This window comes from Sus scrofa, chromosome 17 (genome assembly GCF_054392235.1).
Source record: "Sus scrofa isolate SSC_HxYL_T2T_F1_AM1 chromosome 17, Sscrofa_HxYL_maternal_Yorkshire_Landrace_v2.0, whole genome shotgun sequence".
Classification (NCBI taxonomy): Eukaryota; Metazoa; Chordata; class Mammalia; order Artiodactyla; family Suidae; genus Sus; species Sus scrofa.
In genome coordinates this window covers 53,896,524-53,923,807 of record NC_139399.1, presented here as the reverse complement: position 1 = coordinate 53,923,807, position 27,284 = coordinate 53,896,524, and the positions used below count along the sequence as shown (strand labels likewise).

The 27,284-nt window shown below is 50.0% G+C and overlaps 2 protein-coding genes across 51 annotated transcripts in view; both read right to left on the bottom strand.

The window, feature by feature from the left end:
* Positions 1 to 3,913, bottom strand: part of IFT52 (intraflagellar transport 52) — a 36,774-nt gene extending 32,861 nt beyond the window's left edge. Inside the window, 2 exon segments of the mRNA XM_005657667.4 lie at positions 635 to 759; positions 3,735 to 3,913. Coding sequence (XP_005657724.2) covers positions 635 to 759; positions 3,735 to 3,755 — 146 coding nt within the window. The 5' untranslated portion in view covers positions 3,756 to 3,913.
* Positions 3,914 to 5,294: 1,381 nt separating this feature from the next.
* Positions 5,295 to 26,131, bottom strand: SGK2 (serum/glucocorticoid regulated kinase 2). 50 transcript variants are annotated; one of them, XM_085003987.1, is made up of 17 exons: positions 26,048 to 26,131; positions 23,654 to 23,801; positions 22,359 to 22,561; positions 21,261 to 21,318; positions 21,002 to 21,097; positions 20,612 to 20,661; positions 19,792 to 19,849; positions 19,503 to 19,586; positions 18,257 to 18,388; positions 17,059 to 17,171; positions 16,751 to 16,787; positions 14,948 to 15,034; positions 13,098 to 13,193; positions 11,343 to 11,498; positions 10,256 to 10,345; positions 8,412 to 8,616; positions 5,295 to 5,677 (listed from the first exon to the last, which is right to left on the bottom strand). In XM_085003987.1, exons 5-16 carry the CDS (start codon positions 21,053 to 21,055, stop codon positions 8,452 to 8,454), a joined length of 1,122 nt encoding a protein of 373 aa, XP_084860113.1. In that variant the 5' UTR covers positions 21,056 to 21,097; positions 21,261 to 21,318; positions 22,359 to 22,561; positions 23,654 to 23,801; positions 26,048 to 26,131; the 3' UTR covers positions 5,295 to 5,677; positions 8,412 to 8,451. The 50 variants fall into 50 exon arrangements, 48 of the variants coding, with proteins under 48 accessions (XP_084860113.1, XP_084860127.1, XP_020933818.2 ...); XM_085004001.1 differs by having other exon boundaries at positions 23,654 to 23,725; XR_014832381.1 differs by lacking the exon at positions 21,002 to 21,097 and having other exon boundaries at positions 14,948 to 15,051; positions 22,359 to 22,659.
* Positions 26,132 to 27,284: the final 1,153 nt, after the last annotated feature.

Genomic DNA, 27,284 nt, shown 5'->3' with positions numbered 1-27,284 from the left:
TTACCCATTAAAAAAAAGCACACACACACATAGACTTTCATTTTTCCTTTCCCTTAACTGAAGTTCTGACCCGAATTAAAATATGGAGAAAGCCTGTAACCTCTTAAAAACTTGCATACGTATAATGAGAATAATTCTCTGATTTGTGATTTGGAGGAAAATGTAATAATATGCTAGCTGCCAATTTTCAAAAGAGATGTTTTAATAGTAATTTATTTCAGAATGATCTTTATTTTATTTATTTATTTATTTATTTATTTTGTCCTTTTTTTGCTATTTCTTGGGCCGCACCTGGGGCATATGGAGGTTCCCAGGCTAGGGGTTGTATCAGAGCTGTAGCCACCGGCCCACGCCAGAGCCACAGCAACGCTGGATCCGAGCTGAGTCTGCAACCTACACCACAGCTCACGGCAACGCCGGATCCTTAACCCACTGAGCAAGGGCAGGGACCGAACCCGCAACCTCATGGTTCCTAGTCAGATTCGTTAACCACTGAGCCACGACGGGAACTCCTCGGAATGATCTTTAAATGGAATTCCTCCCACCTAAACAATCTATCTTACATAAGAAAATAAAGACTTTTCAGTGTTAACAGAGGCTGTTATCATCACTTAGAAGGGATATACCCACTCACCTCTGAATTTTCCAATTACCCCGAAGTTTTTTCTGCATGGATTTATAGCCATTGCTGGTGGTAAATACCTCCTTTTTGTATGCGTTGAAAAGAATGGTGCTCCGGAGCTCTTTCTCCATGATCGCCTTATGGAAAAAAGGATCAGGAAAAGGAAACAATAAACAGTACTCCAAAATAAAGACCCTAAAAAGACTAAACCGTCTATTTCCTCTAAATCATTAAGAAAAGGCATACAGGAGTTCCCTCGTGGTCTAGCAGTTAAGGACCCAGCGTTGTCACTACTGTGGTATGGGTTCCATCCTTGGACCAGGAACTTTCATATGCTGAGGAGGCAGCCAAAAAAAAGTATACAGTTGGAACTGCAGCTTAGCTACAATTTCCCTACAATTTCCAAAGGCTGAGAGTAAAATGAATAATCACAGCTGCTGCCAAAAAATCAAGGCAAACCTTGGCCTTCCCACTGGCCCACTCCCAAGGCCCTGTTCTGCCATCACCATGTTTCCAACCTGATTTTTCAGTTTACTACCCTTAAACATGGGGTATAGTTTTCCAAGTTCTTTTTATACATGTTAACTTAATTTTATTTACAAAACAGGACCATATGTGCTACTCTGCAACGCACTTCTTTTCACCCAACCTGTTATCTTTCACATCTTTCCATGTCACCCTATGTGGATCTCCCACTCTTTTAGAAACTGCCGTACAGTATTCCATTTTATGGATGCAACATAATTTATGCAACCCATCATATAATGACATGTTATTCCCCCAAATTTTTGCTGGTAAAATACTACTACAACATCATCTTTGACCATGTTTTTCTGTACTGTGCATATCTATAGAATAGAGGCTTATCTGTTGAATGGCTAAGTAAATTATTTCCAAATTGCCCTCCAAAAAAATTGTACTAAGTTTTACTTCCACTAATATGTTTGTTTCCACACAATCCAATCTACTTTTAATTTTTCATCCTTGCTAAATAATAAGATAGGCAAAAAAATCCTTATTGTTTTAACTTGCACTTTGAAATTAGTGAGATGGTCATCTTCCACAGTGTGTATTGGCCGCTTGTATTTCTTCCAATTTTCTTGTTCATATACTCTGCTCATTTTTCTGTTAGGTTTAATATTTTTCTAATTGATCTTTAAACAAATACTTTCATAAGTTTATTTGTCTTTAAACTTAGCTATTGGTAGTTTTCTTCTTTTGGGGGAGGTTATTTTGGTTGAATTTTGCTGGCCATACACAGGGTTTTAAACGTTATAGAGTCAAGAGTATTAATATTTTCTTTTCTCACTTCTGGATTGTATAACTGTCTTTCTTTTTTTTTTTTTTTTTTTTTTTGTCTTTTTGCCATTTCTTGGGCCGCTCCTGCAGCATATGGAGGTTCCCAGGCTAGAGGTTGTATCAGAGCTGTAGCCACTGGCCTACGCCAGAGCCACAGCAACGCGGGATCTGAGCCGAGTCTGCACCTACACTACAGCTCACGGCAATGCCGGATCCTCAACCCACTGAGCAAGGCAGGGATCGAACCCGCAACCTCATGGTTCTTTATCGGATTCGTTAACCACTGAGCCACGACTGGAACTCCTAGATTGCATGACATATTTAGCAGCGTTTTTACCATGCTATGACTATAAATACATCCACAATGCTTACTTCTAGTATTTCATGATTTAATAATTTTTAAGATTTAATTTTTAGTCCATTTAAAATTGATTTTGGTGCTTAAAATTCATTGTTAATTGTTCTTTTTTTTTAAATTACTAGAAAGCTGTCTGACACCAATCCATCTTTAAAATACCACACTGCCAGAGTTCCGACTGTGGCACAGTGAGTTAAGAATGCAACCACAGCAGCTCAGGTTGCTGCAGAGATGCAGGTTTCACCCACAGCCCAGCGGCCTGGCACAGTGGGTTAAAGGATCCAGTGTAGATCACAGCTGCAGCTCAGATTCAATCCCTGGCCCTGTAACTTCCATATGCCACGGGTGTGACCATTTAAAAAAAAAATTGCTTTATATAGTAAATCCCTATAAACTGAATTTTATTAATTTTTTTTTGTTTCTTTGGGTTTTTTTTTTTTTTTTTTTTTGCTTTTTAAGGCCACACTCACAGCATATGAAAGTTCCCAGGCTAGGGGTCCAATCAGAGCTGAAGCTATCTGCCTACGCCACAGCCACAGAAATGCAGGAATTTGAGCTACATCTTTGACCTACACCACAGCTCACAGCAACGCCAGACCCTTAACCCACTGAGCAAGACCAAGGATCAAACCTGCATCCTCATGGATACTAGCCGGTTTTGGCAACCACTGAGCCACAAAGGGAACTCCTAATTTTACTATTAATTTTTTATACTCTATTCGGCCATAAGTTCCTGCTCCATTCCATACTTTTTAAATTACTACAGCTTTATAATATATATGTTGTAATATTTAGGGGTGTTGATAAGAGCTAATGCCTCTTATTACTCTTAATTTTTAGAATTTTCCTAATAACTGTTATTCCCATATCTTTATTCTTCAGGGCGAACTTTAAAATCACTTTGTCAGGTTAAAAAAAAAAAAATACCCCCATGTTCCACTGCAACTATCTTTCATGTTCCGTTGCATCCATGCCCATGCTTATTTTCACACTGTATAATACAACACTGTATTCTGCCGTCTGATTAGGTTAGTGGTTGCGTAATTACGCCATAATAAACTCAATCACCGCCTTCGAGGGCATCTTTTCCATTTTTTGCCAACATAGACACTACCGAAATTTACATATTTCTGCTTCTGCCATTAATTATTTTTTGTCGAAGGACAAATTCCTAAGAGCAGGATTCCTAGAAAAAGGGGATGAGACTAGGATATTTTGTTATGGTTTCTTGTCCAATGATCTTTCATCTTCAGCAGGATGACTAAAAATCTCCCAGTCAGAGGCGAGCTAAATGTGAGCCCAGTCTGAGGTCCGGGATCCGGGCCTATTATCTGTGCCCCACTTTTACTAAACCCTAGCAGACCCCAATTCCCGAAGACGGGCCCAGAGGCCCTCGCCAACTCCTAGGCCTCCCCAACGCCCGGGCCGGTCCACCACGGTCGAAATTCCGCTTACCTGGGGCCCAGTGACCACCATCTCCACTTGACACCACCCAGCGTCCCGCGGCCAGGTATCCAAGGCCGCTTAGCAACAGCGGAGGCGAAGCTGCGCGCTTGGTAGGCGGGGACCGCGGCGTGGATCTACCTCCGGAGCTACGTGATGATGACGACAGAACTGAAGAAGCCGGTACACCTAGCTCGCCTAGGAGGGGGAGGGACCAGTGAGAGAGGGGGCGGGGCTAACCTCGGACCGTACCATTATTTTGGATGAGGGGTAAATCCAAATAGAACTTGTTTAACTTCAGGCCAAAGATAAGCTAATTTTATTTTCTCCTTTAATATCAACTCTTATTAAAATCTGATAAAAACGACAGGCCCCGAGCGCCCAAATTTCGCTCCACTCCGAGAAAGACTAGTGAAGGCTTCCCGCAGCAGTGCGGGAGACCCAGCCTTGATCCCAAGAGCGCAGGCGCAGAGAGACGCGAGGCGGGGTGGAGCCATGCGGCGGCGCGTATCCTGCGCCAGGAATGCGTGCCTCGAGTTCGCTTGCGTAATGGGAGGGTTTCAGTCCCCTGGGAGGCTGGGGAAGCTCACCGAGAGGATGGTGGACAGGTTTAGTGGGAGAGTGGGAGGTAAAACGAGGTGGTTCTTTGTGTTTGAATACCCCTGTTGTTCATTGCCAAAATGCTGGGCCTCGGATGAATCGGTGAACCCGCCCTCTGCGCATCCCCAGGCGGGGAGTTACACCTGGCCAGATCCTACCAAAAAGTAAAAATATAAACTGTTTAAGGGATCTGTGAGGGGCGGGAGCTGGGCCGACCGGGGACCCCCACTGAAAGAAGAATGGTTCAATAAAGCTAGGATTGGGGAAGGGCGTTGGGGCAGAAAGAACTGCTTATGCGGAAGAGCCACGTATGGGTTGCCCTGCAGTCGCTGTGAAAATGAGAAACCAGACAGCAGTTTCCACAAATAGGGCACCCTTCTCCCCAGCGGACTGCTCAGTGCCTGCCCTGAGCGAACGTGGATGTGTGTACTAAGCCCGCTACCTGGCTGGCTCAAAAGATAAAAGCAGTCTTTGTGATTGATGTTTGTTGCAGTCTGCAGCATGTACAGAGTAGTCGGAGTTTTAGGGTCTTAAAATAGAAGACTCCTGTTTCCTTTTCACACCTACTGTCACTGCAAAGTTAAGTGGAAACAGAGTGATTGTGATTTCCCTTCCTGAGGATGCTGTCTTTTGGTGCAAAATTGGGTGAGTACAGTTTGCAGTCAGTGTTTGCTAGAAGATGGAAAGAGGGCCTGCCCAGAGCACCTCTTCCACTTTTGAAGGCTGTAGAAAAAGCAAGCACCTTAGCATCAGCTGCCACCAAGTTCAGTTCCTGTTTGTGTCTTGTACCAGCTGGCTGACTTTGGGCAAGTTGCTTACTGTCTCTGAGTGAATATTTCTTATCTGTAAAGTGAGGTTAATTTCTAAATGCTGGTTTATTGTGAGTTTTGTAGATAATACCTATGAAGCTTAAAATGTGTTTAATAAACAGGTGTGAATGTGTCTGTTCTGATATTCAACAGATCAATACCGTCATTTTTCATTTTTATTTTCTATCCTGGTGAAAATGTTGTGATTTTACAGTCCTAGAACAGATAGAGCAATTATGTGTTTCACAGCCCATAGTGGGTTGTGTACTTTTGACAGTACTATCACATTTCTGACAATTACACGCTCTTGCTTTTGGCTTTGGAAAGTTGGGTGAATTTTGGCTTCTCCCTCACCACGTTCCACATTTGTCTATTGGCAGACGCTATGAAGGTGGAAATCAAATCAGAGTGTTTCAGAATTACAGGTCAACGTAACAGTAGCTCTTCGTGACCTGGTTTTTGATTCCCAGTAGGTCAATGTCACTGTCATTGGTGTGTTTTCCATGGGCTTCTAACTTCATCTTCCATAATTCCTGGGGCAGTGGGCTGGGTAGACAAAAAGGTAAGGCAAAGAGTAAGAATGAGTTAAGAGAAAAGCCTATAAAATCACCAGCACACACTGGTGTTAAGAAAGTTCCCCTCTCAGAGTTCCCGTCGTGGCGCAATGGTTAACAAATCCGACTAGGAACCATGAGGTTGCGGGTTCGGTCCCTGCCCTTGCTCAGTGGGTTAACGATCTGGCGTTGCCGTGAGCTGTGGTGTAGGTTGCAGACGCGGCTCGGATCCCGAGTTGCTGTGGCTCTGGTGTAGGCCGTGGCTACAGCTCTGATTCAACCCCTAGCCTGGGAACCTCCATATGCTGCGGGAGCAGCCCAAGAAATAGCAACAACAACAACAATAACAACAATGACAAAAAAAAAAAAAAAAAAAAGAAATGAATCCGACCAACTAGGAACCATGAGGTTGCGGGTTTGATCTCTGGCCTTGCTCAGTGAGTTAAGGATCTGGTGTTGCCGTGAGCTGTTGTGTAGGTTGCAGACACAGCTCAGATCTGGTGTTGCTGTGGCTGTGGTGTAGGCCAGTGGCTACACTCCGATTTGACCCCTAGCCTGGGAACTTCCATATGCCATAAGTGTGGGCCTAAAAAGCAAAAAAAAAAAAAAATTCCCCTTGGGAGTTCCCTTGTGGTGAAGTGGGCTAAGGATCTGGCATCACTGTAGCAGCTTAGGTTGCTGCTGTGGCATGGGTTTGATCCCTGGCCTGGGAATTTCTACATGCTGCAAGTAAGGCAAAAAAAAGTTTCCTTCATGTCCACAAACCAAAAAGCTAATAAGACCATCCTGAAGAAGTAGGTGATGAACCACAGGTTTGTCAAAAAGAGATTTTTTCACTGAAATAAAGCAGCATGATCCATCAGACAAGTGCAGAGTGTCTTGCACTCATGAGGTTTTATATGCTCTCATTTATTCCAGTAAGAATTACTTTTAGAAGTGGCTATTCACCAGGCCTGTACCAGCCCCCACCTCTGTCCAAGGCCTGCGCTCACTATGGCCCTAGATGTGCCAAGTATACAGGGGCATGCAAGGTGGAGCAAAGCATCCAGTTGAATGCTTCCTCTTTGAGACCCCATTTCCCATCACTTGGCTTGTTCCAGCCATCCTGGCTGGGCTCTCCTTAGAGATTTTGACAGTTGATCGCTTGGACCTAACAGGCAGGGTGAAGGGCACACCCAGAGGAGTCATAGGGCTCCAATCCCAGCTCTGGCCCTTATTATCTATGTGACCTCCAGGCAGGGTACAACTTCTCTGATCCTATTTCATCATTGGTAAAAAGGGGATAGATAGAAATAGTTCCTCCCTTCGGGTTGTTTGGATGGAAACTGATAATAGAATTGAAAGCGTCTAGCATCGAAGCTGGTTCAGCATAGGCAGGTGTTCTGAAGCTGACTCTGACCAGTAAAGCAAAAAAGGAGTGGTTAACGGGATCAGAAGCTCTCAAAATCATTGAGAATACTGGAGAAGGAGACTCAAGGCTTCCCAGGAACGATGTGCAACACTGACCTGATTGGGAAATAGATGCTGCCAGCAACTACCAATCGCTACCATTTGCATTGTTGCCACATCTACACCAGGAACTCTGTTTTGTGGGTTTTGTGACCACAGCTACCACATGAAAGAGAGCTCCCTGTTCCTTCCTTGAGTCAAAAATCTACCACAGGTGCATCCTGGGGTCACATGCCTGGTCCAGGCTGCAGGGGAGGCTGGTGGTGGGGGAGGGGGGTAGGTATCTATCTAGCATTTACAGCTACTGTAAGTACAGCTACTGTAGTTACTGCCTCTCATCATAGCCCATTAAGTAGGAGATTCCCTGAAGAGAAGAAGGGGTTCAGATGCCAGGCGGCCCAACCTAATAGCAAATGTCCGATACCACCCACCCAAAGAAAGACATCATCAGCATGGGAAAACAGGGTGTTGGGTGGTACCCTATAGGCTTGTGACATCTCTGTCATTTTACACACTGAGATTGAAATCCAAACACCAAGAGACTCTGGTGGTACAGGGGTCCTGGTTGCCTACCCAACATTTTCCCCTTCTCCCTTCGTGTCAGAACCCCTGTGTTATAGGAGAGTACTGTGCCCCACTAAATAGACATATATCCTGGCCTCCACTACAGGTAGGGTGGATGCCTCATAAGATGTAAGCAGGAGTCATCTGGTGGGGCTTCTGGGGAAGCTCTATAAAGGTGATCTTTTGCTCTTTCCTCCTTTTTCCCTGCCCAGGATACGGAAGCAGTGGCTAGAGCTCCACTATCACCTTACGATAGTATAATAATCCTAATAGCAGAACCCACTTGTCAAGGATGGCAGAGCAGAAATACAGAAAGCTGCTGAGTATCTGATGACCTGTTGTACCAGCCCTGCATCCACCTAACACATCCTTCGTTTATGTACTGGAAAAGAAAAAATCTTTTTTTTTCTCTTTTCACCGCTACACCTGCAGCATATGGAAATTCCCAGGCCAGGGGCCAAATCAGAGCTGCAGCTGCGGCCTCCACCCCAGCCACAGCCAGGGAAACGCTGGATCCAAGCTGCATCTGCGACCTACACTGCAGCTTGACCCTTAAACCGTTGAGCGAAGCCAGGGCTCAGAACCCACATCCTCACAGAGACAATGTTGGGGCCTTAACCTGCTGGGCCACAATGGGAAATCCTGGAAAAGATTTTATTCAAGCTATGGTAACGCTGGGTCTCGGTGACTAGCAGCTGAAGGTAATTCCTTACAGATACCAGCTGGCTCCGTGGTTTCTCAGGTGCTTCTCGTCTAACAATCCAAGATGGCCTCGTCCTCCGGCGCGTAGGAAAATCCCAGGAAGGCACTTGAGGCCCCAGAGCTGCTGGCCATCGTGTCGGGAGTGCAGCCAATGGACTTTGACACGGCTTCTTGGGTGAACTCTGGGTCAAAGTGTTTCAGGTCAGCAGGGCCTGCCTGTGAATATGAGCCAACGATGAGAAGGGAACACGGGGGGCAGAGCTGCCAAAGACGCCCACAGTCCTGAGGGAGATATCAGGGCTCCCCTCTGAGTGCCCCATGGGGGCCCTTAACTGTCACTTACCCATGCATTTACTTTAGTCACTGTAGTCCATGAGGTCCAATAAGCACCCGTCAATTCCTCCACCCCCCTGGCACCCTGCCTGCTCCACACCAACCCTCCAGACGCTGCTGGTTAGAAGTAGATTATACTCCCTCACACGCAGTGAAGGCAGGATGAAGCTAAACCCTAAAGAGACGTGCACAACAGATACAGAGAACAAAGAGAGATGGGAGGGGGAGCAAGTAGATGAAGGGGCTTAAGGGGTGCAAACCACTAGGTATAAAGTAAGTTACAAGGATGTAATATACAGCACAGGGAATATAACCAATATTATATAATAACTTTGTATAGAGTATAATCTATGAAAAATAACAAATCACTATATTGTACACCTGAAACTAATATAATGCCATAAGCCAACTATACCTCAATAATTTAAAAAAAAATAAAAATAAATAATAAACTAAAAAAATAATAAAATACATTCACACTCTTTGACTTGGTAATTCCCCATCCAGAATCAGAACCGTGGGCAAAGATATACACTTAATGATACTCATCAGTCCATTACAATAAAGAAGAAAGTGGTAATAACCTCAAGTTCACCATTAGGAATATAGCTGAATAAATTATGTTACCAACATAGGGTGGAAATATTATATAGGCACTTGAAATCATACTTATCAAGTCTTATATGACTTAGGGAAATAATGACATCATTTTTAGCAAAAAGAAAGGGAAGATGACACCTATAAAGTGTGACCTGTGTAAAAAACACATAAGAAAAAAAGTCTTGGAGTTCCCATCGTGGCGCAGTGGTTGACAAATCTGGCTAGGAACCGTGAGGTTGCGGGTTCAATCCCTGGCCTTGCTCAGGGGATTAAGGATTCAGCGTCACTGTGAGCTGTGGTGTAGGTTGCAGATGTGGCTAGGATCCAGCGTTGCTGTGGCTCTGGCGTAGGCTGGCGGCTACAGCTCTGATTCGACCCCTAGCCTGGAAACCTCCATATGCCGCAGGAGTGGCCCTAGAAAAGGCAAAAAAAAAAAAAAAAAAAAAAAAAGACTTGAAGGAGAAATGTCAGTAGTGCTTTCCCTTGGGTGCTGAGATAATAAGATTGTCCTCCCTGATGCTTTAAACATCTCTGTTTTACACACTTTGTACAAGGACCACATGTCATTTTTATTATCAGGAAAAAAGCTAAACATGGAGAAATATCTGTACAGGGCTAGGCCCTGTCTGCATGTGCTCCATGACACAGAGCCCTTTACAAACTGTAAAGGGCCCTGAAATGAGGGTTATTGGTGCTAAAAGTAAAGGAGTGGCATCCTGGCTACACAGAGATGAACTGGCAGCCAGACCTTCTGGGTTCTAGGCCCAGTCCTGCTGCTAACTTACACGATGGCCTTGGGCAAGTCATTTTGCCTCTTGGACCCTTGGTTCTCCCATCTGTAGAAAGAGACCTGGCCCTCCAGATACCCTCCAAACTTCCACCAGCCCTGGGAATCAGAATCTAGAACATAATGACCTCTTACCACATTTGGGTTGAAGGGTGGAGTCAGCCTCTTGTGGTATAAGTCATCCCAGTTTATGGGGCTGAAGAATACATGGTTCTTTATCTCAAGCTGCAGGAAGAAGGTGCTGATCAGAAGTAGCCCCGCCTGGAGTTCCCATCATGGCTCAGTGGTAACGAACCCAACCAGGATCCGTGTGGACACGGTTTTGATCCTCAGCATTGCTCAGCAGGTTAAGGATCCAGCGTTGCCATGAGCTGTGGTGTAGGTCGCAGACACGGCTTGGATCCCGAGTTGCTGTGGCTGTGGCGTAGGCCAGTGGCTACAGCCCCCATTCCACTCCTAGCCTGGGAATGTCCATATGCCAAGGGTTCGGTCCTAAAAAAAAAAAAAAGAAAAGAAAACTAGCCCTCTCCATAGGCGCTCCCACCACCCCCCTACCCCGCACATTACTTAGGGCTCCAACTCTCATTTGGCTGTCAGGCCCTCCTCCCATTTGTCTGTCTCAGCTCATAGTTCCTATCTTTCCTGATACTTTTTTTTTTTTTTTTTTCAGGGCCGCACCTTTTTAGGGAGGCACATGGAAGATCCCAGGTTTGGGGTGGAATCAGAGGTACAGCTTCCATCCTACACCACAGCCACAGCAATGTAGGATCTGAGCTGAGTCTGTGACCTGCAGCTCACAGCAACATGGATCCCCGACCCACGTAGCGAGGCCAGGGATCGAACCCGAATCCACATGGATACTAGTGGGATTTGTGTCTGCTGCACCACCATGGGAACTCCCTTTCCTGATACTTGTCACACTCTGTAATATTGTACATGTTTGTTGGTCTGCCTTCCTCCGATAAAGTTAATAAGGGCAGAGACCCAGTCTAACGAATCCCTAACAATTAGCTTGATGCCTGACACATAGTAGGTGCTCAGTACTGAATAAAAGCATCAGACAGAAGGAAAGAAAGAAGCAGAAGCAGCTGAGAATCTCCAAGTGAGCGAATTAGCAGAGCCTGGTTTTAGGGAACAGCTGGGTGCGTGTCACTGCTTCTGGCCTCTGAGCTGCCTCTGAGAGCCCCACGAGGGCCCAGTCCTCCACTGGCGGGTCACCTACAAAGTCTGTTTTGGAGCCCAGCCGCTGCCTCTGGTCCTTGTGGAGAAGAGCTTGCAGGAGGTCACAGGCGGCCACGGTCCGGCCCCCGGGGATCCGTAGTGGCTGATGCAGGATGTTCTCATACATCTGCGACACATCTTGGTTGTAGAAGGGTGGCTATAGAGAGTGCGGAGAGAGAGAGACAGAAGGATCATCCACGCTAAAGTGGGCACAGTTCTCAGGGACAAAGCTGGGCAGCTGGAAGGATTCCGCCAGACCCGAGTCTTGGGCAATGGCTCAATGGCTCATGGGGCAGATTGCAGAGAGACAGAGAGCTCCAGGCGTCTGGCACAGCCAAGAGGTGCTGGGAATGCCAAGAAGTCTCTCTCCAGCAATGTGAAGCTTGTGGACACCCCAAGCACCTCCTCTAGTCCATGTCTCTCTCTCTCTCTCTTTCCTTTGTGTGTGTCTTTTTAGGCCCGCCACTGTAGCATATGAAAGTTCCCAGGCTAGGGGTGGAATTGGAGCTGTAGCATCTGGCCTACACCACAGCCACAGTAACGTGGGAAGTGAGCTGCATCTGCAACCTATGCAACAGCTCGAAGTAACACTGGAGCCTTAACCCAGTGAGCGAGACCAGGGATCGAACCTTCATCCTCATGGATCCCAGTCAGGTTCGGTACCCCTGAGCCAAGACGGGAACTCCAAGCCCATGTGCCTTTTTTTTTTTTTTTTTTTTTTTGGTCTTTTTGCCATTTCTTGGGCCGCTCCCAAGGCATATGGAGGTTCCCAGGCTAGGAGTCGATTCGGAGCTGTAGCCACCGGCCTACACCAGAGCCATAGTAACACAGGATCCGAGCCGCGTCTGCAACCTACACCACAGCTCACGGCAATGCTGGATCCTTAACCCACTGAGCAAGGGCAGGGATCGAACCCGCAACCTCGTGGTTCCTAGTCGGATTCATTAACCACTGCGCCATGACGGGAACTCCCAAGCCCATGTGTCTTAATCCAGCTCATGCACCAATTTTGTTTGCACTTTGCAGAGTTAATGTTCTCCCATTATCATTTTATTCCTTTGAGACAGGTTGGGATTTTTCAGATGAGAAGAGCAGGCAGCCTGGGATTTGGTCCAGGGCCTGGCTCCACAACCTCCCAGCGCTGTGACATTTCTGGGCCTCAGTTTCCCCCTTGGTAAAATAACTCCACGTCCTGCAGTACCAGCCTCCAAAGGCTGTTTTGAGGCACCAAAGGGGTAAATGTGAGGCAGTATATTATAAAGGGCTGAACTAATATTATTTATTGAAAACATTATTGGGAGTTCCCGTAGTGGCACAGCAGAAACAAATCCGACTAGGAACCATGAGTTGCAGGTTCGATCCCCGAGTTCGAACTCAGTGGGTTAAGGGTCCGGCGTTGCCATGAGCTGTGGTGTAGGTTGCAGACACAGCTCAGATCTGATGTTGCTGTGGCTGTGGTGTAGGCCTGTGGCTACAGCTCCATTGGACCCCTAGCCTGGGAACCTCCATATGCCACAGGTGTGGCCCTAAAAAGCAAAAAAGAAAAGAAAATATTACGGAAAAATATTATTAGAAATACTGTTATTGAAAATAATATGGTGAAAAAGAAAATCTAATCCACGCATTCACTTTGGCATCATCTTTTTCAGCTTGGAGAGGAGAGATGGTTCACTGGGTTCCTGAGGAGCCTGAGCAGCCCACGCAAGGGAGAGAGCCGCTCCCCCGTCCTTTCCAGAGCCAGCTATACCCCACTCACCAGGCCGTGCAGCATCTCGTAGAGAACCGCCCCCAAGCACCACCAATCCACTGCCCGATCATAAGGCTCTTTCCGAAGTACTTCTGGAGCCAAGTACTGTTGAGGGGGAAACACACTTATCTGAAAGACCCTCGGCTGCAGTCTCCGCATTTGTAAACCAGACACTTGGAGGAAAAGGTCACTAGGGATTGCCTTTTTTTTTTTTTTTTTTAAGGGTCATACCTGCAGCACATGGAAGTTCCCCAGCTACAAGTTGCATTAGAGCTGCAGTTGACGCCACAGCCACAGCAATGCCAGATCCAAGCCATGTCTGTGACCTACACCACAGCTTGAGGCAATGCCAGATCCTTAACCCACTGAGTGAGGCCAGGGATCGAACCTGCATCCTCATGGATACTAGTCGGGTTTGCTACCACTGAGCCACACAACAGGAACTCCCTAGACCAGTGTTTTCATCTTTGCAAACCTTGATCTCAAACCTCCTGTGACACATGGACTTCACCCTGTAGGCCGGTGCCGTCTATTACAGTAGCTGCTAGACACATGTGGCTACTAAACATTTGAAATGTGGCTGATCTGTGCTGAGAGGGACTGTAAGGGTAAAACACACACCAGATTATAAAGACTTAGAAAAAAAAAAAGAATAGAATATTTCAACAATTTTGTATTGATTGTATGTTGATATACTATTTTGTATCTATTGGATTAAGTTTTTTAAAATGTATGTTTTTTTCTTTTTGGCTACACTCGCAGCATGTGGAAGTCCCCAGGCCAGGGATCGAACCCAAGCCACAGCAGTGACAACATCGGATCCTTAACCCACTGTGCCACAAGGGAACTCCCTAGATAAAATATATTATTAAAGTTGATTTCACCCTTTTTTTTTTTTTTTTAACTTTTTGCTTTTTAGGGCCTGACTCACAGCATATAGAAGTTCCCAGGCTAGGGTTCAAACTGGAGCTGTAGCCGCTGGCCTACACCACAGTCAGAGCAACTAGGGATCCGAGGCTGTCTGAAAACTACACCACAGCTCACAGCAATGCCAGATCCTTAACCCACTGAGCAAGGCCAGGGATCGAACCTACATCCTCTTGGATACTAGGCGGATTCTTCCTGCTGTGCCACAACAGGAACTCCCTCTTTTTACTTTTTAAGTGTAGATGCTGGAAATTATTTTTTTTTCTTTTATGGCCACACTGTGGTGTAAGCAAGTTCCCAGGCCAGGAATCAAATTCAAGCCACAGCTATGACCTACACTACAGCTACAGCAATGCTGGATCCTTAACCCACTGTACCACAGCATGGATTCTTTGGAAATACTATTTTTATTTTTATCTTTATATATATTTTTTGCAGCTGCACCTGCAGCATATGAAAGTTCCCAGGCTGCTAGGGGTCAAATCGAAACTGAAGCTGCCAGCTTATACCACAGCCACAGCAGTACTGAATCCAAGCCACATCTGTGACCTACAATGCACCTTGTAGCAGCACTGCTTTATTAACCCACTGAGCAAGGCTGGGGATTGAACCCGCATCCTCACGGACACTGTGTTAGGTTCTTAACCCACCGAGCCACAATGGGAACTCCCCTGGAAATTTTAAAACTGCAGATATGGTCTGCATTTCTGTTTCTACTTCTACTGGACAGAACTGCCGCAGAATTTCACCAGCTGGGTCCCAGTAGCCCCTGGAGCAGGTGTTCCCATGACACAGATGAGGAAACCAAGGCCAAGTGCCCTGCCAGCTCAGGGATGTACTTGAAGGGACAAATCCCTCAGGTGTGACCTGTTAGCTCTAATCAGCAGCCTCCCCCACCCCCCGCTGCACCCTTCCTGGGAGACGAAGCTTACCTCGGGGGTGCCACAAAACGTGGATGTAGTCTCCTCCGGCTCCACACCTTCCTTGCAGAGGCCAAAATCTGTCAGCACCACGTGTCCCTGGAGAGGAGGGAGGGCTGGGGTGGGAGGGTGGTCTGAGCCAAAGGAATGGCCAGGCCTAACTGCCAAGCCCAGATGCCACATCCAGGCCAGCGGCCCTGGGGTCTGATGCCCCCAGTGCAGGCACAGGCTGGAGGCTCGGCGTTTCAAGCCTGGATGCCACGAGCAGCACAGGCAGCCAGGTGGGGAGAATGGCATTCCACTGCCTGCCCCCGGCTCATCACAGGCTCACATCCAGACCCTAGAGCAGCGGCAGCTCCAGAACGTCCTCGCTGGAGGGGCCTGGTGGCAGCAGCCTCCTTAGGAGAGGGCTGGGGACCCCGAAAGCAACCACGCCTTGGGGCAGCTGGGGCAAAGGGTGGCTGGTAGAGGTTGTAGAGTGAATGGATGCTGCGGGGTTCTGCCCATCCCCCCTCCTGGGCCATTGCCCTCATCTGAAGTTATACCCTCTCCAACGGCCTGTCAGTGCAGGGACATAGACACCCAGGCTTCTTGCCTCAGCTTGGAACACTTCTAAAGTGCCACCCCAATGACAAGGTCCTACTGAATAGCCCAGGGAACTATATTCAGTATCCTGGGATATACCATAATGGAAAAGAATATTTTTTAAATGAATATATGTGTATAACTGAGTCACTTTGCTGTACAGCAGAAATCAACACAGTAGATCAATTACACTTCAATTAAAAAAAAATATATAGGAGTTCCCGTCGTGGCGCAGTGGTTAACGAATCCGACTAGGAACCATGAGGTTGCGGGTTCGGTCCCTGCGCTTGCTCAGTGGGTTAACAATCCGGCGTTGCCGTGAGCTGTGGCGTAGGTCAGAGACGCGGCTTGGATCCCATGTTGCTGTGGCTCTGGCGTAGGCCGGTGGCTACAGCTCCGATTAGACCCCTAGCCTGGGAACCTCCTAATGCCGCGGGAGCGGCCCAAGAAATAGCAAAAAAAAAAAGACAAAAAAAATATATATATATATATATTTTTTGTCTTTTTGCCTTTTCTTGGGCCGCTCCCGCGGCATATGGAAATAGCAAAAAAAAAAAAAAGACAAAAAAAAAATATATATATATATATATTTGTCTTTTTGCCTTTTCTTGGGCCGCTCCCGCGGCATATGGAGGTTCCCAGGCTAGGGGTCTAATCGGAGCTGTAGCCACCGGCCTACGCCAGAGCCACAGCAACATGGGATCCAAGCCACGTCTCTGACCTACGCCACAGTTCACGGCAACGCCAGATCCTTAACCTCCTGAGCAAGGCCAGGGACCGAACCCTCAACCTCATGGTTCCTAGTTGGATTCGTTAACCACTGCGCCATGATGGGAACTCCAAAAAAAAAATTTGTTTAAAAAGGCCATCCTCAGCAGAGACAAATCTGAACTAGCATCACGAGGACACAGGTTCGATCCCTGGCCTTGCTCGGTGGGTTAAGGATCCTCATGGATGCTAGTCGGGTTCGCTACCTGCTGAGCCACAACGGGAACTCCTCCATGCCAATTCTTTAACCCACTGAGTGAGGCCAGGGATTGAACCCTCATGGATACTAGTTGAGTTCTTAACCTGCTGAGCCACAACAGGAACTCCAGCATACAAGCTACATTTACATGCATGAATACGAGCATGGGGACACATGCGAGCACACATTTGAATGCATCTCTACTCATATGCACACATGTGCAATGCATATGCATTCACACACGCACGCACACACCCACCAACCTGGCAGTCCAAGAGAATGTTCTCTGGCTTCAGGTCCCTGCAGAAAATGAGAGAAAAGGGCACTGTAATGTCTTAGCTGCTTAGAGAGGAGAGCTGGGACGGGGGTCCCACAGGAGGACTGTTGATGGAGGTGCCCAGAGAGGTACAGGGGCACCCAAGGAGGGCGGGCCCTTGAGCCGAGGAAGGAGCAGGCTCCCACGGTGGACCCTCTGCCTCAGACAAAGGATCAAGCCCATTGGGATCTCACCAGGATCTAGGGGTCTATACCACCCCTGGCTGTCAGGGCAAAAGGGCCAAGAAGGCCTCACCTGTAAATGATGTGGAGGGAGTGCAGGTAGCCAATGGCACTGGCCACCTCGGCAGCATAAAACCGGGCCCGGGGCTCCAGGAACCGGCGCTCCCGCTGCAGGTGGAAGAAGAGCTGGCGGGGGCAGGGGTGGGGGGGGGAGGGAGGCATGTGAGCAGATTCCTGGGGAGCTCCATTTCCTTAAGGGAGGGGTGTGGGATGGCTAGACAAGTGTCGTCCCCCCCCACCCACCCCCACCCCCCGCAAGCTGCAATGTCCTCATACAGGGAAGGGCATGCCAGCCTCCACCCCGCAGAGCTGGCAGTGTTAGCAGGAGAGATGAATTAGCAGGGATGGAAACCCTGACCTGTCTCTTATCTCCTTTAATCCCCCAGACTACCTTGCAGGTGTCAAGTAGGAGGCCAGCTTCCCAGGAAAAGAAAACTAGGAGAGTCAGAGCAGCCAGGTGACTTGCCCAAGGTCACGTCACTATAATCGGCAGAACTGATTTGAACCTGGGTGGGTCAAAGATGTGCTTTTCCTCCAGCCCAGGTGATAAAATGATTATGATGGTCAAACGGAGCCCAGGTTAGATCTGCCCTGGGCCGATTGCTTTGGTCTATTTTGCTGGCCCAGAAAGCCCTTCACCTCCACCAGGGAATTTAGGAATGCAGGATACAAATTCCCCTTTGGCATTAGGTTAAGTAGCATGAGGTCACACAGATTAAATCTGGGGTCCCTGAGAAGGGCCCCCTGTATTTTGTCACCTTTTGCCCAGAGAGACAGAGGAGGGAGCCCAGCTTATCTCAACTGTGCTTCTGGGTCGCCAGGAGGCCTCAGGTCTTTGTTTACCACAGGACTGGTCACCCCCCACACAGTGGCCTCTGGTATAAAGTGGGAGCATCGGGATTGACCACAGAGCCTCTCCAACACTGACCTTTCCCAGGGCCACTGAAGGGATTCTGGGCAGCTTTGCATGGGGAAGTCAGGAAATGATAACGGCTGAGAGTTAGATCTGCTTTCAAAGCCTAGCTCTGCCAGGGACAGGCTGGGTGGCCTTGAGCAAGCGAGTTACCTCCCCGAGCCTCAGTTTCTTCAGCTGTAAAGTGGGTCTGTTGTAAGGATGAGGGGAGATCATCCCACACCTGGAACGGTCGGGCACAGGCAATGGCATGCACGGTGAGAGAGAGTCAGGGGAGCCGCCCTGCGGGCCCACCCACCTCTCCCCCGTTGACATAGTCGAGCACGAAGTAGAGCTTCTCAGGCGTCTGGAAGGAGTAGCGCAGGCCCACGAGGAAGGGGTGCCGCACGTTCTTCAGCAGCACGCTGCGCTCGGCCATGATGTGGCCCTGCTGCGGAGTCACACAGATGGGCCGTGTCACAGCCACCACAGCCCACAGGGCCGCTCTGCCCAGGACCTTCTCCTGCCCCTGCTCAAGCACCCACTGGGGCTCCTCCTTGCCCTCAGAGCCAGGCTTGGCCCCCCTGCCTCATATTCAGGACTCTACCTGGTCCACTACATCCCCTGCCAGTCCACATGGGTACAGCGCCTACCCTGGATCCAAATCCCCTGAGTCCCACCCCAGGGTGGTAAGAAAAGCATACATGATTACTGCACAAAAGAGTTCCGAGGACAATCTCTCGGAAGAAGCTGTCCACTGTCCACCTTCAGGCCTTTGTTGCTGGTCTCCTGCCTGGACACCCTCTTTTCAGACCATCACAATCCTGTCTTTGGAGTTCCCGTTGTGGCTCCATAGGTTAAGAAATTGACATAGTGTCCATGAGGATGCGGGTTTGATCCCTGGCCTCCTTCAGTGGGTTATGGATCCGGTGTTGCTGCAAGCTGCAGCATAGGTCACAGATATGGCTCAGATATGGTGTTGCCATGGCTGTGGTGTAGGCTGGCAGCTGCACCTCTGATTTGACCCCTAGCCTGGGAACTTCCACATGCTGCAGGTGGGGCCTTAAAAAGAAAAAAAATCCTATGTCCAAGGCCAGCTGCAAGGCCACCTCCTTCGGAAAGACCTGCCCTTTCATGTCCTTCTTAACATTAATTCCCTCTCCTGAATGATTAGACATTCGATCCTCTCTCTGGGCCTGCTCTGTCCTCCTCATGAAGCAGGTGTTAAGGAGATTCAAGTCAGCAGAAGCATCTAGAATTCCAGGATGCCGGTGGCTGGAAGGGCTTTTGGAGAGTCTAAAGTGTGACCCCCTCACTGCACAGACGGGGAGGCTGGCACCTAGAAGGGCAGAGGACTTGTCCACTGTTGAGCCCTGAAGCCTTAGGGGAAGGCGGAGGGCCAGGCCCTTTGGATGGGTCACTTAGCCTGCCTTCTCGGAGAAGGATCAGCATCCTCTAAATCACCCAGCGCCCCCTGCTGGACCACCTCTGGCCCATCTTGGAAGCCACCCAAGGCTGGAGGTTGAGAAGCAGGAAAGAAGATGCCTGGGTCCAAGCTCTGGTACCTCTTTCTTCTTTAGGATGGACTTTTTCTGCAGCACCTTCACCGCGTAGAACATCCCGTCTGACTTGTGCTTGGCCAGTAGGACCTGAGCAGAAGGACAAATGCAGAGCCCAAGGTCCCTACTCCTCTGGGCTTTGGATTTCTCCACGGCCATGCGGGCTTCCAGCCCCGCCCTGTGCCCATGATTCTGCAGGTTGTAAGCTCCCTCTTTGCACATACAAGGAACAGCAGGGGCTGGAGGAGGCCAGAGAAGGCGAGACCCAAGCCTCCCCCGTTCACTGGTCACTCACCTTTCCATAGTTTCCTTTGCCAATGACTTTGAGGAAGTCGAAGTCGGTGGGCCGGGCACTGGGGGATGAGGGAGGAACATGGGTCAGCATTTGCAAGCTTGGGAAACTGGGTGCCTTGGTTCCAATCAGAGCTTCTTTTCAACTTTGAAGCTGGAGAAGGCAGGGAGCTTTCAAAGGATGCCATGTTCTCCTAGCCAAAAGGGGCCTTTAAGCCTGGCCCCTGTGGAGTTCCCGTCGTGGGTCAGTGGTTAACGAACCCAACTAGGAACCATGAGGTTGCAGGTTTGATCCCTGGCCTTGCTCAGTGGGTTAAGGATCCAGCGTTGCCATGAGCTGTGGTGTAGGTGGCAGACACGGCTTGGATCTGGCGTTGCTGTGGTTCTGGTGTAGGCCGGTGGCTACAGCTCCATTGGACCCCTAGCCTGGGAACCTCCATATGGTGCAGGTGCAGTCCTGGAAAAGACCAAAAAAAAAGACTGGCCCCTGTTCCTGGGGATCTCCCAATTGAGTAAACAACAGGCGAGGTGGGGAGAAAGCCAGCTACAACTGCAAGAAGGTGAGGAATCTGCCCTCCAAAGACTGAGAGGGCCAGGAGGGTGAGGCGCTCTGAAGGCAGCTGGGGGGATATGCCAGCCCCAGGACTCAGCATGGGCAGGGGCTGGGGAATTAGTGAGGGATAAAGCTGGGGGCTTGGTCCTGGGCCCAGATGGCAGAGGGTCTTGATGGTCTCAGACCAGAAATCAGATTATCTTCCCAAGTGGAGGGGAGCCCTATATGAGGCGAGCCAGGGAGGAAAGTTCTTTGAGAGAGCAGAACTCACTTTGGGTTGGCAGAAGGCCCGAGGTTGATATTCCTGTTGGCCCTCGGGGGCTAGAGACATTTAAAGAAAGAGGTGATTAAGATCAGAGGGGCCCCAAACCACCTATAATAAGAATAATAGTAAAAGATCAAAGGGTCCCTATTCCTTGATGCACTCCCTGTGCCCAATCCAAACCCAGTTGCCACATTTCTATAGGTTTTCTTTATGTCCCTCCCTCCTGCCTTCCTCCCCTCCCCCTTCCTTCCCTCCTTCTTTCTTCCCACCTACCAGCACACCCACCCATCCACCATCTCACCTGCTTCTCATGACAGCCTTGGGAGGCTACTGGCTGTTGTACCAAATGTGAGGGTGGGGAAGCTGAGGCCTGGAGAAGAGCTAAGGCAGGCCTACCTGCATTAGAACGCAGGCACCCTCAGCGCCAGTCCCACGATTTTTCCACCCCATTTACTTCTTGAAGCCCTGGCCCAGGTCTCTTCTCTCTTTACCCTGCAATTGGCCCGGGGTCTGTGAGCTCACAGGGATCCCTGCAGGCCCCCCAGTCCTGGTGTGGGACAGCCCACCCCACTGACTTGGCACTTCCGTGGATTTCCTCAGCCTTGGGAGGAAGTGCGCTCCCTGGTGGTGGGTGGGGGAACAGACACCCACTCACCTGCGGACTCGGGGTCCCAGCTGGGCTGGAGTCCATCCTGTAACAGTGATCAGGTGGGCTCTGGTGGCACAAGGAGCAGCAGGATGAGACAACAATTGTCGGGGAATTAGTGTCACCTGTCTAGGGCCTTAGGCACCGCTGCCCTCTCCATCCCTCCTCAACCTCTGGCACCTGCCATAGCCTGAGCGTCCTCTATATGAGGCCAACCCCTGCATGGGACAAGAAATGATATCCCCTGGGCCCAGTGTCTCCAATCAAACATCTAAGGAGGGAGAGAAGGAGGATGGTCAGTCCCTCTCAGGCTCTCTGTTCAAGGGTCGGGGACGGCCAGGGCAGCTTGGATGTCTCTCACAGAGCATGAAGTCTGAACCCTTCCTCCCATTTCACATGTGGGGAGCCTGAGACCTGCCTAGGGTCCCACAGCTTGCGAGGGGCAGGCTGGTCTCCCCGGGACCCCACACAGGCATATTGCAACCCTGGATCCCTATGGACGGCCCTGGGCTGGGCTCTGTGTTACCTGTTAACTCTCTGCCCCAAGGACTTCCGCCTAATGCTCCTGGAAGGGCAACTGGCCTGGGGACTTTGGGCCGGAGCCATAGACAGACCCACCAGCTTGTGTCTATTTGAGATGAAACCATGGAGAATCTGACCAGCTGTCTATGCAGTCAGGAGCCTACGTCCTCCCTGCCCCCAGCCTGCAGGGTGGAGGAGGCTGATATGTCCGGGCTCCAGCTCAGGGTGCCCAGGAACCCATAGCCCCACTGAGATCTCGCCTGAGAACCCAGTTGCTCTTGGGGGCTGCTGTGGGGTCTGAGCTATAGTGGAGACCACCCATCGTTATCAGGGGGTCCTGGAGCAACCACCCCATGGCCTTTTTGGGAGCTGAGAAAGTGACTACAGAGGAAGCAAAGCTGGCTGTTCTGGGAGGCCCAGCACTGTGGAGCCCCGAGGGAGTGAGCCACAGAAGCACCCCATAGGGAGTGCAGCCTGGCCTCTGCCAGTGCCCCGTGTCCGAGCCCCCACAGACAGCCCACACCCTCTCCTGGCCTGGCCCTGATCGCCCCTCTGCCAGGCCCTGGCCTCCCCGGCCCCGCGTACCTGCACAGCCTGGGAGAACGCTGCTGGGAGAACGAGCAGTTGGAGCCGGAGGATGGGCAGTGGACAAGAGAGCCTCTCTGTTCTCCCAACAAGGGCCGAAGTGTCTGTGCCTGGCGCCAGCCTGGGCCCAGCACCCAGCTCGGAACTCCCAGCAGGAGGGTGGCAGCGAGGGGGCTGCTGATGTCACGCGGGAGCCAGCAGGGCTTAAGATGGGACCGAAGACCTCTGTTCCCTCGGGGACATCGCCTCCCCCAGGGAGGGGTGTGGATGGCAGGGGGTGAGTGACAGCTGCAGGAGAGCCCTGGAGACGCTGGGGCTTGTTAGAAGGCGGGCGAGTGTGTGGGGCTGGGGTGTGTGTGTGCAGGTGTCTTGTGCAAAGATGTGTGTCCATGTCTGTCTGTCTGGTGTATGTGTGTCCCTGTAATCAAGGTATTTGTGCATCAGTGTGACCACGTTTGTATAATTTTGTTGGTGTGTCTGGGCATCTATGTGTATTCTCACTGCAGGTGTGTATGTGTGTACGTGCTTCAGTGTATGTAGTGTGTGGACACGTCAGTGTGTATCTCTATATGTGTTAACATGTGTGTATGTCTATGAGTGTGAGTCTGCATGTAAGTGTCATGAATATGTGAGTGTGGGACAGTGGTCGTTGTGGGTCTGTGTTCATGTTGGTGTAGATCAGGAGTGTGTGTGTATGTGAGTGTGTGTGTGTGTTTGTGTGCGCGCGCATGTGTAGGAAGCCCATCTGTGAGAAGACATGTCCCCGGGCCTACCAGGCCTGGTGTAGACCATTTGGGGCTGAAGAGCATTTTGCTTCCCCAGAACCTGCAGGTGATTCAGAGCCTGGGGGTCTGGATCGCTCTGTCTGGCCTTGGTCTTTGCTGAACACTGGGCCCCTTGGGCCTTTCCCTGCTGGCCTCCGTCTCCAGGGTGGGGGGTGGGGGTGGGCTTGGCTTTGCAAGACCCAGGAAGCAGGGTCCTGACTGTACCCTGGGCAAGATGGCCTTGCTGCCTGGTGCAATAATTAGGTCTTCGCAGGGTACCTTCCACTCTCCCAGGGGTTATGTGGGGTGTTCAGAGGAATGAAGGAGTTGGCAGGCCTGACACAGTGCCCTTCTGGAACTTTCTGTGTGGCTACCACATGTCACACCCAGACCTCTATAATTCCCCATAGTGGGGGGAATCTGAGGGGCCGGGGCTGAGGGAGTTGGTCAGGGAGGGGTCTGAGCCCAGGGGCCTCGGGTGATCTCTGCGGGCCCCGAAGTGGGCATGTCATACAAAGAAAATCCAAGTACCAGTATCAGAGCCTTCCATCTTCCAAGGAAATAGAAACGTTGAACCAACACACAGATGAGCAGGACATCATGCTGACAAAATAAGTGCCCAGGACAAGGACATTTCTTGTCAATGATAAGACCCTAATGTGGCCTTCGTGTAGCCGCACTGCTTAGAATAGAAAAACAATAGTGAAATCAAAAATAACCGCAATGTCCCACCCTGTGGCTCTATGTGCGGCTGTAATAGCTCCTGCTCTGGACCTTACCTCCCTCTTGAGACATGGTCCCACGGCTATGTTCCCTTTTCAGCTAAACTCCTTGAAAGAGTTGTCTGGACTTAGTCCCCAACTAAGTGTTTTAATCTCTTGAACACATTCCAAAGAGGCAGCCATCCCAACATGCCACCAAAAGAGTGGACCAGTGACCTCCATGTGCCAGAGCCAGGGATGAATTCTTTTTTTCCTTTTTACAGCTGCACCCACAGCATATGGAGGTTCTCAGGCTAGGGGTCAAATCCATGCTGTAGCTGCTGCCCTACGCCACAGCCACAGCAACACTGAATCCGAGCCACGTCTGTGACCTACACCACAGCTCATGGCACTGACCCTCTACGATCTTTCTTGACCAAAAGCCAGAGTGACTCTTTAAAAATGGAAATCAGGGAGTTCCTGTTGCGGCTCAGAGGATTAAGAATCTGGCTAGTATCCATGAGGTTGCTGGTTCAATCCCTGGCCTTGCTCAGTGGGTTAAGGATCCACCACAGCCATGAGCTGTGCTGCTGGTTGCAGACACGGTGCTTGGATCCCATGTCGCTGTGGCTGTGGTATAAGCCAGCAGCTGCAGCTCTGATTCGACCCCTAGCCTGGGACCTTCCATATGTCACAGGTCCAGCCCTAAAAAGCAAACAAACACAACAAAATGAAACAAAACAGATCATGTGACCCTGTTGCTCAAAAACTCTAGCTGCTGCCCATCACATTTAGGATTAAAATCCAAAGTCCTGGAGTTCCTGTCGTGGCGCAGTAGATAATGAATCTGACTAGGAACCATGAGGTTGCGGGTTCAATCCCTGCCCTTGCTCAGTGGGTTAACGATCCAGCATTGCCGTGAGCTGTGGTGTAGGTTGCAGACGTGGCTCGGATCCTGCGTTGCTGTGGCTCTGGTGTAGGCTGGCAGCTACAGCTCTGATTCGACCCCTAGCCTGGGAACCTCCATATGCCACGGGAGCAGCCCAAGAAATGGCAAAAAGACCAAAAAAAAAAAAAAAAAAAAATCTCAAGGTGTTGCTGTTCACATAATACTCAGGTACTGAGTCCTAGTGGGAACTCTGATATGCTCATTGCCGATCAGCACCTGCTCCCATCACCTTGGCTGTGACTCCAGCAACTGAGCAATGCTCAGTTCCTAAGGCATCTTTCCTGCACTACCACCCTCTAGTTTTCTAGCCAGAGGCTGCATATCGATGTTTTCTCCTGACTCTTCAGACCTATAGGCAGATGCTTCGGACCAAAGCGGGGGATCCAAGCTCCTCTGTGAGCCTTCAAGCCTGTTCCTCCCCTGACTTGCCCCAGCCTGGGCTTGCATCCCTCAGCCCATCACTACGTGGAGTTTCCATCTCCCCGGACCTGCTGAATGCAGTGTGTGTGTGTGTGTGTGTGTGTGTGTGTGTGTGTGTGTCGGAGGGGGGGGTCACACAGTTCCCTCTTCTTGAAACATTCTGCTGATCATTCCCATCTGCCCTCACTTGCCAATCCCAGAAGCCTCGCCAGACCACCCCCGACCCCACAAACCCTTGGCTCCCTTCCTTGGGGTCACTTCTGGCATGACACGGGTCTTCCCTCTACTCTAATTTACTCACTTACAAGCCTGCCTGCCCAGCGCTCACCCAATACACACCAGGGACCAGGGCACCAAGGGCCAGCTGATCTTATCCTGTTCCCACAGAGCCATGGCTCAGGAATGATCAGCCTCCCTGTTTTAAGGAGGAGGAAACAGAAGCTCAGAGACGTGAAGGGACCTGCCTGAGACATCCAGGTGATAGATGATAGAACTGGGATTTAAACCCACTCTGATGCCAAAGCCCATGGCCTGGAGTTTCAGGAAGACGTTGGGAATTGAGAAAAAGAAGGGATCAAGTTAGTGGGCAGAAAGTGAAGATTAAAATGGTTAGTTAGGAAGGAAGAAAAGAAATCAGGCAGCTGTGAAGGCAGAGAGGTAATTGAGAGAGAAGGAAGGAAATGGGGAAAGAAGTGGGGGGAGGAAGGGAGGGCAGAGATAGGGAGAAAAAAGGGAATTAGGAAGAAAAAGAAGTTGCTTGGGTGTTAAAAAAAAAACTAGTAGGTGACTAGTTCCTCGGCTTGGCAGACGCACAGGCGGGCGGGCAGGTGTCCTGCTCACAGTACAGCCTCTCACCTGAAAGCTCTGGTTCCAGCTCAGGTCCTAGGGAGCAGCCCTGTGCACAGCTCTGCCTTCCTGATTCTCCGCATGAGTCCCTCTGACCTGCAACCCAATCCTGACTTGCAAACAACCTTCCCAGTCAGGAGCGACCTGTCACCCACTCGCTCAGCCTCCCAAGCCAGCTGAAGTTCAACCTCCCAGCCCTGCTGGCTGGGAACAGACTACAGGGCCTTCCTGTTACTAATTAACCGCAGGAACTGAATTACGATGCTGGCTGCACCCACTGGCCCTGCCCCGGGGACCCTTTACTAAAAAGCTGCAGCACAACTTCAGTAGTGTGATCTTGGGCAGGTGACTCCAGCTCCCCGGGGCCTCCTGTGAATTGGTGATGATGGTGTGTGTTCTGCCTTTACAGGGAGGGGCTCTGAAGTCCCTTTCATAATAGCACATTTCATTCTCTGAAATCCTCCCCGCCTGCCCTGACCCCCGACCCCACCTCCAAGTCCAGCGCAAATGCTGACTCTCCCACAAGGCTGCCAGTAGATCACGCCCCCTTTCACTTAGAGCCTGGAGAACTGACCATGAAAAGGGCATGGTGTTCCACTGCGCTCAGCCGGGTGAGAACCCAACCTAGTCTCCATGAGGATGTGGGTTTGATCCCTGCCCTAAGCAGTGGATTAAGGATCTGGCACTGCAGGTTGTGGTGTAGACTGGTAGCTGCAGCTCTGACTCAACCCCTGGCTGGGAAACTTCCTTATGCTGCAGAAGTGACCATAAAAAAAAAAAAAAAAAAAAAAAAAGGCTTTTTTTTTTTTGGCTGTGTCTGTAGCACCTGGAAGTTCACAGTCCAGGGATTGAACCCAAGCCACAGCAGCAACTCGAGCCACAGCAGTGACAATGCCAGATCCTTACACTGCTGAGCCACCAGGGAACTCTGGAAAGGGCTTGTTTTGCACAAATCCCCTGATGGGGACCACCAGCCTCTGTGATTAGTCCAGTCATAGACACATCCTAGGAGGGGCAGCGCCTTTCCTCCTGAGGCAGCCTCATCACCCCATATTTCTGGCTCACTCTCTCTCTCTTTTTATTGGCTGAGACTCAACAACCAGGGCTCAGCTTGCCCCAGGCTTTCTCCTGCTTAATCTGCAGCTGCCCAGATGGAGGATTCTAATTCCAGGCAGGGGTGGGGCATGGCCTGGTGGACAGGAAAAAAAACCTCTGCCCAGTGTCCCCCTCTGAGGGGGCAACTCAG